Genomic DNA, 11,606 nt, shown 5'->3' on the forward strand with positions numbered 1-11,606 from the left:
GAAAATCAGATGACGTGGGTGGTATGGGTTAAGGAGGGTGAATGAAGGAGGTTGTAGTGAATGAAAAAAAGGATGAATGGTGAATACTATAAATCCATTTATTACCTAGTGTTCACTAGTCACGCAGAGAGAAAACCAGTCTGCAACGGAGCGAAAAACACCTTGCAAATGATTGAGGCTTGCGCTTTATAATAGCAGGTTCAGTGGTGTCTATCTTGGCAATGGTATTCAACAAACATCGCACTCACATGAGACTTTAAAGAGGCTGGTGATGGTGATGGTGATGGACGGAAAGTTACACAGGAATTCATTTGGACAACAAGTTGAAGGGAGTATGGCCGCCAGCCATAATGATCTCCTCTCAGGCTTCTGCTTTTGTCTTCATTTATTCTGCAGAGGCTGTGTGTGCACACACAAACCATTCCTATTTTAACCCCTGAGGTATGAATAGATATGGAAATCTGAACAGATAAAAAGACTTGTTTGTCAGAAATGATTGTGGGAAGGTAGTCAAATCAAATGTGTTGGTCAGCGCGCGTGAGAGAAACAGAGAAAAGGACAGCCGTGTGGGTGATGTCCTCTTTTTGTCTCAGTGAGACTGAATCTGTTTTTTTGAGGGTGGAAGGGTGGGCGGGCCATTAGGGAAATTGATGTGCATGCAGCTGTGTGCACGTGCACGCTCGTGCACGTGCGCGGATGCTTGTGCTCTGGTAGTGCTGCCGGCACTGCAGCCACCTCACTGTGATTCCCCGGTGGCTGAAGGCCTGGCAACCTCCCACGCTCCCCCCCCACACACACCACTCGCTGTCCTTTGCATTTCGGTCTCCACCTCATCTCAATTCTCCCATCCATCCATCCATCCATCTCTTTCTCTCTCTCTCTCTCTTTCTCTCTCCACTTTAGTTCTTTCATTTCATCCACCTCTATTCCTAATTGTTTCGGTGCTTGTTTTGATCTCTCGCCCCCTCATTCGCTGTGTGGGTCTTCCCTGTCATTCGTCATGCTATCTGCACCCACCTTGCTGCTGGTCTCTGTCTCTATGGAAACCCCAAGTTGACAAGATTGGCTCAGAGGTCTGTGAGACGCTGATACAGACCCTATTAGGTGACACACTCTCTTTTTCTCCCAGAGAGCCACATGCTTCCAACCTTGCAATTCTTAAGAGTGTGTAAAAAAATGATGTGTGACTGTGCCACTACCTGCTATCACACGATCCCCCCCCCCCGCCCTCCCCCTCCCTCGTTGGAAAGAGACGCCCCCATCTCCCACTGTGCCTATGACTTATCAGTGGTGTGAAGTAGGAGCAAAGGATGGAGATAATGTGGGAGTAAGGAGGGAAGACTATATTGTTTCATTATACTAGGTCTCTTCAATTACTCAGTGGAGCAGGGGACCACCTGATGCTGCCTCCGCACATTTATTCCCATTGGAAGCGCACACACAAACACACACATGTATGCGCACACTCTGAGGCTCCCTCCTCCCCTGTCTCTCCTTTCAGTTTCACACCTCACAAACTCTTACCCTCCCATTCACACGTGGTTGAAGCTGCTGTGTTGCGTAGACTGTGCGTCATTCGGGTCCATACACATCTGAAGGGCAGGTGATTTGTGATAAGAGGCCTCAAACAGACACATTTTCACAGCGATGGGTCGCTCTCCTGGACACCATCAGGATTTGACGGTCACGCTTAAGTGGATCATCGCATAGCGCAATCATGGGGAGGATACGTCAGCTGTACGGCATGTCGTTTAGGGGAAAAAAAGTGTAAATGAGAATGGAGCAAATGGAAACAAAGAAATACGTTTTAAAAGAAGTCTGAAGGTTTGTTGAGTTTCTCCTTTATTTTTATCAAAATGTACATGAATGAAGTACAACAAAAGACTACATTAAAGAAGACATCAAAACGGGCAGCAGAAACAGGGGTCAACAATTGAAGACACAGACCCAACCCAGCCCAAGGCCCACCCCATTACACCCCCCCCAGTGCAGTGAGATAAAGACATGCCAATGATGTCTCACATTTAGGCACTTGATTTCCCTACAGAACCATCTTTGGTCATAGTTGCTGTAGCACAGCTTTGAACTTCGATTCAAACAGGTTTGAAGTGGATTTGGAACTGGTTTCCTGTTGAATCAGACTTGAATTAGAGGAGGCTGATTCCCGCTGAGAGGAGTCACACAAGTTTAAGATGTAATTTGCTCGGTTTAGACAGATCCGCATCTGCCATGTTCAGAGGTGACCCAAAGATGGTTATAACCTGACCACCTCCACAGAGTTACCTTAGCATTAAACAAATCAACACTACAGTACTTCACGTGATTACAGAAAGGACTCTATACGAGGGAAAGGAATCAAGCACTACATCTTAACACAATTTATCTGTACCTGCACACAATATACTGTGATCAATACGCTGTACAGTCTACTGCAAAGGCATTGTTATTGGCATTTTTCTGTAGGATTTAACCAGTCTGTTTAGCACTGAGTATTATCTTCTGCAAAAATAGATCCATTTTTATTAAATTAAAAGCCTTTGCTTTGACTTCAAGATGTGATCTATATATTAGTTCCTCGTGCATTGTCCAACTCTGTGTGCATACAGCAGGTTTGTTTGCGTGTAAGTGTGTTAGGGTGTGTTTTTGTGTGTAAGTGTTGTGCATGCATGTGTATGTTCTGACATAGGTACTGTACACACTGGTAGACCTGTCCCTCAGTATTTCTTTTTTTCAGAATACACCCCTTCAGTAAAGGATCAACAAAGTTACATTAAACTGTTTAAGAAGCATAGGAGTCACACAGTATTTGGCAGTGAGAGAACAGTCCTAATTTATCCATGCACAATATCAATATCAACCACAGGCAAGGTCCACATTCTGAACAAACCCATTAAGAACGACACAGTAAGAACATGAAAAGATTACAAGAAAACCCTGGAAGTGTGAATGTTGTGTGTGTGTGTGTGTGTGGGAGTGTGTCCGTACGTGTGTGTTTGTGGGAGTGTGTCCGTGCATGTGTGTGTGTCAGTGCATGTGTGTGAATGTCAACAGCACAGTTGGTTTCCCAGGGAGACCTAAGGGCTATGACTCATTCAGTGCATAAAGCATTTTCTGGAATTTTAACAATATCGGAAGAATTATTATTTTCCCACAAAGCCCAGATAATTACATATAATCATATCAGAACCTTACAGAGTACTCAGGGAGTTTACTGTAAAAACCCACTCAATCCCACCCTCCTTAGATCTATTATAGACCAAACAGTTTATCCCTGGATTATATTTCCATTCTCCAGCTTTTTCCTTGTGGAAAGCTCCTTCCCCCTGCTCGATTGTGTGTTTTCTGTAATTATGTGTTTTGGTGTGTGGGTTTTAGACTAGTCCAGTCTGTGTGTGCAGGTGCAAGGGGTACGGTTGGTAAAGCAGAGTTGATCCTCCTTGGGGTATGTAGTAGCTGCAGTAGCTCGGTTCTGCTAAGTAGGGGGCACTGTGATCAGCCATGTATGGAGCGGGCTGGTAGAAGCACGTTACATGGTCCGTGTTGGGGATGATGTTCTGCTCTCCGAGAACCTTCAGGGCCAGCACTGTGATCATGTTCAGCGTCTGACGCCTCTCGTGGCCCATCAGACACACGGTGCTGTCGTCGACCACGCGACGCAGCGTCATCAGGTACTGGTACTTGCTTCTCTCCTCGCCGATAAAGTGGTTCTTCAAGTAGGACAGGATCTTCCTCTGTTGCTCCTGCACGTCAGGGAAGTCGATAAAAAAGCGCGAGCACATGTAGCGCTCCAGTGTCTTTATCTGAGTCTCGCTGGCCGGTCGGTAGTCTCTGACCAACAAGTTGCTGTATTTTAGCAAGCCGCCACCTCGGATCTCCTCGGGGTTCCTGGTAGCGATTAGGCGGTAGCGCAGGTGGTCCATAGCCGCCTCAAAGTCACCATACATGCTCTCTGCCAGGACCTCGACAGCAGGGACCGAGCAAGATGTCTGAGGAGCTGTGCTCTGTTCAGGCATCACTGCGGGTACCTTAGGGGCCTCTTTGCTCTCGGGCACAGGGCTCGGTGCCTCATCGGCTTTTGGAGGGCCAGGTTCCCCCGGGTCTTCAGACTGAGAGAGAGGCGGCACATGCGAGCTGGAGCTCGGGATAGTGATTGGAAAAGAGACAGGCTCTGCAACCTGAGGCAACGATGAGATATAATCTTTTTCCCTTATATCCTCCAACTGTAGGAGAGGAGTTCCTGGCTGGGGAGAGGACTCTTTAATCTGTTCTTGGCTGTCTTTGTTCACTATCGAAGGCTCCATGTCTGAAGATTCCTGAGGTACAAGGTCCTCTGACTCCACCGGCGGAGTGAGGCAGAGGAGGGGAGGGCTTAGGCAGGGGGAAGGGGGACTAAGACACAGTGGAGGAGGGCTGGGGCTAAGCATTAGAGGGGTGAGGTAAGGAGGTGAGCTGAGGCAGGATGAGGTAGGGCTTATACTCAGGGGTGGAGAACTGAAGTTTGTGGCGGGGCTGACGGTGTTTAGTGGCAGAGGTGCGAGGCAGTGAGAGGGAGGGGTCAGACATGGGGGAGGGCTGAGACTGGGGGGCGAGGGAGTAAAGCAGGGAGGGGAAAGACTGAGTACAGGAGGGGTGAGACAGTGGGAGGAGGAGGGAGAACTAAGTGTGGTATCTTGTTGGCAGCCCTTTGGCTGATTCAAGTCCATCTTTTTGGTTTGTGGTTCTCTGATTTCATCTTCATCACTGAGCTCAACTTCTGAGTTATGTGAAGGATCTGGGGTGTTGGAGCGGGACGTGTCAGTGTGTGAAACTAACGTGGTCACTGAGTCAAGAGGCTCTGATTGCTTGGGTGCACATGTGGTTTCACTAGGGGAGTGCTGGCTCTGTTCATCACAAGCTACAGGTGTAGATGGGGTCTCTTCCACGCTCTGAATACCTGTCTCACATGATCTTTCTGGGATTAGCTGAGGCGGTGGGGGCTCTTGAGGTAAAGCAGGTGTGGGATCCACAGCAGAGGTGAAGATTATGTCAGGGGCTGGATCAGGAGCTGAGGTAAGGTCTAGGTTGGAAGCTATGTTACAGGAAGGGGTCGGTTCAGGCCCAGGGTTTGTTTCAGTAGAAAAACTGGTTGGTTGGGTAGTTGTAGGATCTGGACTGGGAACTGTTGGCTCAAAGGCTATCTCAGGTTCAGGGCTAGGGCAAAGGTTTGGAACCAGACCGGGCTCTATGACAAGTTCGGTTTCAGAGACTGGACTGGGGTCAGGATTGGGGGTTACCTTCCTACACATCTTGCGAGGGGGTTTGGGAGATGAGTGTTTAAGCACCACCATGTGAGAAAGTCTCTCTGAAGCCTTACAAGAGGGAGAGGAGGAGGTCTTTTTGTCAGGAACAAGGCTGGCTGGTGCAGGTAAATTCTCCTGAGTGTGTGGAGGGCTGACGCCATCACGTGTGTTAGGTGTTTTATCTGGTCTATCCGTGTGTGTTGTGCTGTGGATCTCTGGTGCATCATGTGTGCCAGCAGGCTCTGTGTTGTAAGGTGTATGGGAGATGCAAGAAGTGGAGCAGGAACAATCGCTACTCTGTGTGTCTTCTGCGTTTTTAGCTTCTGATGCTAATATCTCTTCTGTCATTTCACTTCTTTCTGTCTCCTTTTTTCTCTGTCCTGGCTCTCCTGTCACATCTGCTAACTGTGTCTCTGTCTTTGCATGTAAAGATATGCTGGAGTCCGTTGCAAGTGGTTTTTTGTCTTTCTCCTCACGTCTCTGATCTTCACTGAAACACTCTTTGCTTTGACATTCATCTGCCAGGTTTGGAGACTCTGTCTGGGTTTTGTTGGCGCTTGTTGGCGGCTCGGACTGTCCCGTTTGCTCTGGAAGTTCGTTCTGGTCATCGGGGGGTTTTGGGTGGTTGGACTGTTCATTGTTGGCAGAGAGTTCCTTGTCATTTGAATGTGCTGGTTGTTGGCCATCACATGTCTTGGTTTGCTCTGACTGTTCAACCTCTGTCAAACATCTGGACCCGTCATAGAGCTCTGGCTCGTGTCGGAGTTCAGTCTGAGCTGCTGGTTCAGCTTTCTCAGAACTTTCTTCCTTTTCTGACAAAAGGTTTGGAGAGCTCTGGTCTGAGGAGTCCATCTCATTGGCGGTTTCACTGTGTCCTGACACTTCTTTCAGCTCCACGGGGGTTTTCTCTTTGTTGTGTTTTTCCACTGTGGAGTCTTTTGTCTGGTCTGAATGTTCAGTGTGTTCTGTCTGGGACTCCTTTTCATGCACCTCATCTCTCTGTTGTGTCTGGCTGATATGTGACCCCTCTTTGCTGGACGAGTCTCTACCAGAGGTCTTCTCTGTTTCCGAAGCAGTGGCCTGTTGCAGCAAAGAGGGACAGTCTTTATTGTGATGGGCTGCAGGCTGGTCCATTACTTCAACGGTGTTGTTCTTATGGGGGGCTTCCTGCTGCATGTAGGACTCCAGGAGACGATCCAGGATGATCTGGAAGGAGTCGACGCTGAACTCAAACTGCCGCCTCAGCGTGCTCACAAATTTGAGCTCCAGGTTTTTGCCACTGTTGTTTGAGAGCGAGATGAGGCTCCAGCGGTCATGCTCAGTAAAGACCTTTACCATTTTCTGGACATAGGCCTCCTTCATTGTGGCGCTGCTGATCCGCTCCCTGTTGACCCCTGCAGGTAGGCAGTCCAGCAAGCAGCCCAGCACTGACTCCTTGATCACCTGGGAGGACAAAAGGTCAGCAATGTGACAGCTGCAACTTACGACAATGGAATCTAAATGCAAGTTTGCTTGTAACATGGAACTGAATTTGAGATGCTCCTGGGGTTTAGTTTTCTGTATAATGCAGTTATAAATACTATAGTCAGTAAAATTAATTCACACTATTGGTAAAATGTTCCATGATCAAACTATGGTTAGGATTAAAATAACATCATAATCAATAAAGCACCATAAAACTCAACATTGCAACATCATAGAGATAGAGATTCTGTTTTATGATAGGATATTACAGCAGAATAAAAGCAGGTTAATGCAGGGGATTGAACCCTAACCTGCTTCTTTTTCCTAACCAAGCAGTGCTATAAACATACCTGGAACTCCTCCTGACTGGGCAACTCCACTCCAAAGATGATGTCCAGGTCCTTGTAGCTCGTTCCGTTGTCTCGGACGAGGACGTGGCTGGCCGTGGAGCCGTTCAGGCGAACATCCCTCACTGTGATTCCCAGCTTCTGCAGCCGAGCCCGCACAGCTATGATGATGTCTCGGGGACGCAACTCCAACGTGGGGAAGTTCCCGCGGCCGTGGATTGGAACCACCTCTGACAAAACCTGATGGAGAACTTCCACCTGCTCAGTGTTCAGGCTGTGGAACCGCTGATTGGATTTAGTTTCAGACATGCTGCTGACCTGAAATAAGGGAAGGAGGACGACATTGAGACTTCATTACAACTCCCATACAAATTGTGTTATGTGTCTAACTCGCTCGCTTTCTGTGCTTCACACACACACACACACACACACACACACACACACACCCTGCCAGTCTGCTGTCTGCTGTCTGCAAGTCACAGCTTGGCTGACAGCTTTTCCACAATGCTAATGTAACTGCTGTGTTGACAGGCTGACACATGGAGCGATCCACGTAGATGTGCTTTGAGTACATTTTTTTCCCACTGCTCAACCCGATCACCACAAATTAAGAAAAATGTGTTTGAGTGGAATCACAGAATCAGAAACATATTGCGTTGTTTATATAATACCACTTAGTCCCTTTGTTTACACTCCATCTCAGATAGATACAATATCTAGATCAACCATAAAAACAATGTTAAAAAAACCTTAAAAGCCTATACTAAACTAAATTATTTTGTAGGATAATAAATAAGAACAATGATAATAATGAGTGTTTAAATACCAAGTTAATAGTTATAATTATGATAATAATGACATGTAAAGGCATACTTCAGCTTTGTTTATTGATTGTTTCCACTAGAGGAGCAAGGGTTAAGCTGAATGAGTCATCCCCAGCAGACTGCATTAATCACACCAACGTCACTAATTAAAGACACACATCTGTTTTTTTGTATCAGTGCGAGTGGCACGATGATTTGTGTGCCTTGCAAACAATAACTGACACACATTCATGTGAGTGCACGCAAGCTTTCATATAACACCATCGTGAAGGGGATCACAGATTGCAACAAAGTGGGATTTAATATCAGCCAATTATGTCAGTTTGGCTCCCATATGTGTGATCCTCCTGGCAGTTAGGAACACAGTCTCTGCACCCAGACTCCCTTCAGTCAATCTCTACAAACTCCTAAAAACAGCATTTTTCTAACCAAGTCAGTCAGAATAGTCTGTTAGTAATAATTTTACCATAGACCAAACAGCATTTGTCTAACCAAGTCAGTCAAAATAGTCTGTTAAGTGATTGAGTGTGTGTTGGCGTGTGTAAAAGTGTTTCAGGGAGTGGGTGCTAGTGTTTGAGTGTGCATCTGTGGTTCATAGCAGCCCATTATGGTCTTGTGTTGGCTTTAATCAATAGCCGTCAGTCAGTGCTGCAGCTGAATGCTGCTGATTGCTATGATTTGTCGATAGCAGCAGGGCAAACATTGGGATACTAATGAGCAGTAATGGCATGCTTTCTGCTAGCAATTTGTCAGACATCAGAGAGCTATACTCTGTAATAACCACAATCAATGTATTATAGGGACAGTTTTAAATATTTTAATCCCTTGTGGCACACATTTCAACAAAGACTAAACAACAGCACTTTACTCCGTAGGACCTGTAACGTATAAAAAGAACTGAGTTTGCTTACCAGAAGAGTCTGAAAACACAAAGCTCCTAAAAATCATGTTTCGGATGAGACACTTTGACAAGGTGGACACATCCAGAGGCAATAAATATAGTCCCAGGTGCTGACACTGGTCATGTATACTATGAAACAGAGTGTAGAAGAGGCAGAGAGGCACTGCGGGACTGTTTTCCAGCTAGCCCCTGTATCTCCCCCCTCCCCCTTTCGCACGCTTCTGCAAACTTGCAGCCTGAGTGACTCATCCAGGCGTATCGGCTCGGCTCACACATAATCTACGGCCATTGAAAACCCAGCACCCACCGGAGGGTCTCGTATGCACTGGACTAAATGGAAAACAAATACATAGATGCTCTGTAAACTTAAGTTGCTGTCTCTTGCATGCAATCCGCAAAGCACTATCCAGGAAAACTAACAATTCTGTCCTGTGTATGAACTCTAAGGAGAGCCAGAACAACAATAATTCTTTTACAATTATACAGATACATGTATTTAGATTGTATCTAAATTTCTCTTTTTTTCCACATCCATTCGCTTAAACAGTTATGATCTCATTAACTATGGTAAATACTGAAATAGAAGTTAACCACTCAGTATTTGTATGCATGCATAGGACCTTGCTAAACATGATTACTGACTTCTATAAACAATAACGGGAGTTGTTTCCCTATTAAATAACCACCAACTGGAGGCTTTTGTACATTTCTGTTTCACTACCTCTCATTTACTGGAAGTGATGCAGAGCCCTGATGAATATCACTCTGCCCAGCTGGTCTTGGCTTTAATCACCTAATCACACTCCTGAGATACCAGGCAAGGCCAGTTGACCGCAATTAAGTGCCTGGCAGGCTAAAGGGCAGATCTACTGTACTTCTGAGGACCAGGATTAAAAACACATTAAAAACCGGCATGTAAGCTCCGTGCAGCCACACAAAAGTAAAGGCTCAAACTTCACAGAGCTGGAGGTTCTGACCTGTTGCTGCAGCATTTGAGGGAGCGACCGGCTCCTGGCTTCTGGCTCGACCTGGGGAGTCCACCGAGCTTCAGGTCCGGAGAGTCTGTGTCTCTTGTACGGGGGCTGGTCTTGCTGTTGGAGTTCCTACCACCCACTCGGGTTAGTCTTGGTGCTGATGCGGCTCTGTCTCTGATAAGGCAAAAGAGGCTAGAAGCTGTGCGCGAGTTCATTCGGGCGCTGTCCAGGAGCTCGCGTGGTGCTGAAATGAAGACTGAAATGACTCCTCGCGCTCTTGTTTTCTCCTCCGGCCGCCCGGAGCGTAACGCAGTTTCCATAGCGACCTGCCGTCATTCAGTTATGACTTGTGAGTGTGTGTGTGTGTGTGTGTGCGCGCACAGAAGTAGAAACATGGGGAAGTTGTGTGGCGCGTGGGGCGTTGCAAGTCTATCTAATTCGTAGCTTCATGTATTTTACAAATAAAAGTTTACAATAGGACTACATGATAAATGTAGAACCGGGATGAAACTTTTAGCTAAAGCTCGACTACTAAGCTTATCTTGCTATGCTGTTTATCTTACTTAGATTTTATAAATCCAATCATTTCTGAGTGAATGTCAATCAAGTGACTGCAAACCTTTATGCTAGGTTACTTCAAAATCTAACGTTCCCTAACGTTAGATTATGGTTTGGTTCGAACTAACCTTTAGAGAACCATAAACTAACGTTCCATAACGTTCCCTAAACGTTAGTTTTTGGTTTGGCTCGAACTAACCTTTAGAGGACCAATAACTAACGTTCCATAACGTTCCCTAAACGTTTGTTTTTGGTTAATTGGTTCGAACTAACCTTTAAAAACCATAAACTACTGTTCCCTAAACATTCAGTTTTGGTTGGGCTCGAACTAACCTTTAGAGAACCAATAACTAACGTTCCCTAAATGTTAGGTTTTTGGTTAATTGGTTCGAACTAACCTTTAAAAACCAGAAACTAATGTTCCCTAAACGTTAGTTTGGGGGGTTTGGTTCGAACTAACCTATAGATAACCATAAACTAACATTCCATTACGTTCCCTAAACATTAGCTTTTGGTTTGGTTCGAACTAACCTTTAGAGAACCATAAACTAACGTTCCCTAAACGTTCTGTGTTAGTGAGGTACAGAAATACGCCGGCTGGATGGAGAAACGCCCCACTGTGTGTGCATTAAATGGACGGTGACACCTCACACGTTACCATGGCTGTGCTGGGGTTACGACTGAAAGGGAGAGAACCTTTGGAGAACGTTTCTGAAACACTTCTCATTCACTTCTTCACTCTCCGTTACTCACACATCATTAGTGCTGTGTGTCCATACAGAGTATCAGCAGTACATGCAGTATGAGTCATCCATGCTGCTCCCTCCCCCCTGACCTAGCCGTTAATCCCCCCCTAGCCCCCTTCGGCGGGCCGGTGCACGTACACACCGGAACCCTTTTTCTCTCTGGACAACCCATTACCTCTTTTCCCCTCATGCTGCGTTTTCTCGCTGTCTGTTCCATCTCTTTAACAACTAGCCCAACTCTCTTAAAGTACTCACAGGTCAATAACTAGGCTACAGAATACCATTATCTCCATGAAGAAGTCTACAAAAACGGTTAGCCTTCCATACTTGTTACATCGTCGTTGTCAGTGGATAGTAGACGAAGAAAAGGGAAAGAAACGGGATAAAAGCGAACAGTGATTTGTCACGGTGGAAAAGGTCAATTTATCCCTCACAAAAAAACACAGACACACACAAATGACGTCACTTGACGTGTACTACAACCTACAAACTATTTTTAGCCTGGGGTGAACT

At 46.1% G+C, this 11,606-nt stretch overlaps 1 protein-coding gene and 1 long non-coding RNA gene across 2 annotated transcripts in view; one reads left to right on the forward strand and one right to left on the reverse strand.

Annotated features, from left to right (window-relative positions):
- Positions 1–11,606, forward strand: part of LOC117951790 — a 265,968-nt gene that overhangs the window by 187,600 nt on the left and 66,762 nt on the right. The gene's annotated exons all lie outside the window — the stretch shown is intronic.
- On the reverse strand, positions 1,818–10,176 carry LOC117951773 (cell surface glycoprotein 1-like). The gene is made up of 3 exons (XM_034883667.1): positions 9,793–10,176; positions 7,094–7,408; positions 1,818–6,722 (listed from the first exon to the last, which is right to left on the reverse strand). Exons 1-3 carry the CDS (start codon positions 9,805–9,807, stop codon positions 3,372–3,374), a joined length of 3,681 nt encoding a protein of 1,226 aa, XP_034739558.1. The 5' UTR covers positions 9,808–10,176; the 3' UTR covers positions 1,818–3,371.

The sequence above is a fragment of the Etheostoma cragini genome, chromosome 10 (assembly GCF_013103735.1).
Source record: "Etheostoma cragini isolate CJK2018 chromosome 10, CSU_Ecrag_1.0, whole genome shotgun sequence".
Classification (NCBI taxonomy): domain Eukaryota; kingdom Metazoa; phylum Chordata; class Actinopteri; order Perciformes; family Percidae; genus Etheostoma; species Etheostoma cragini.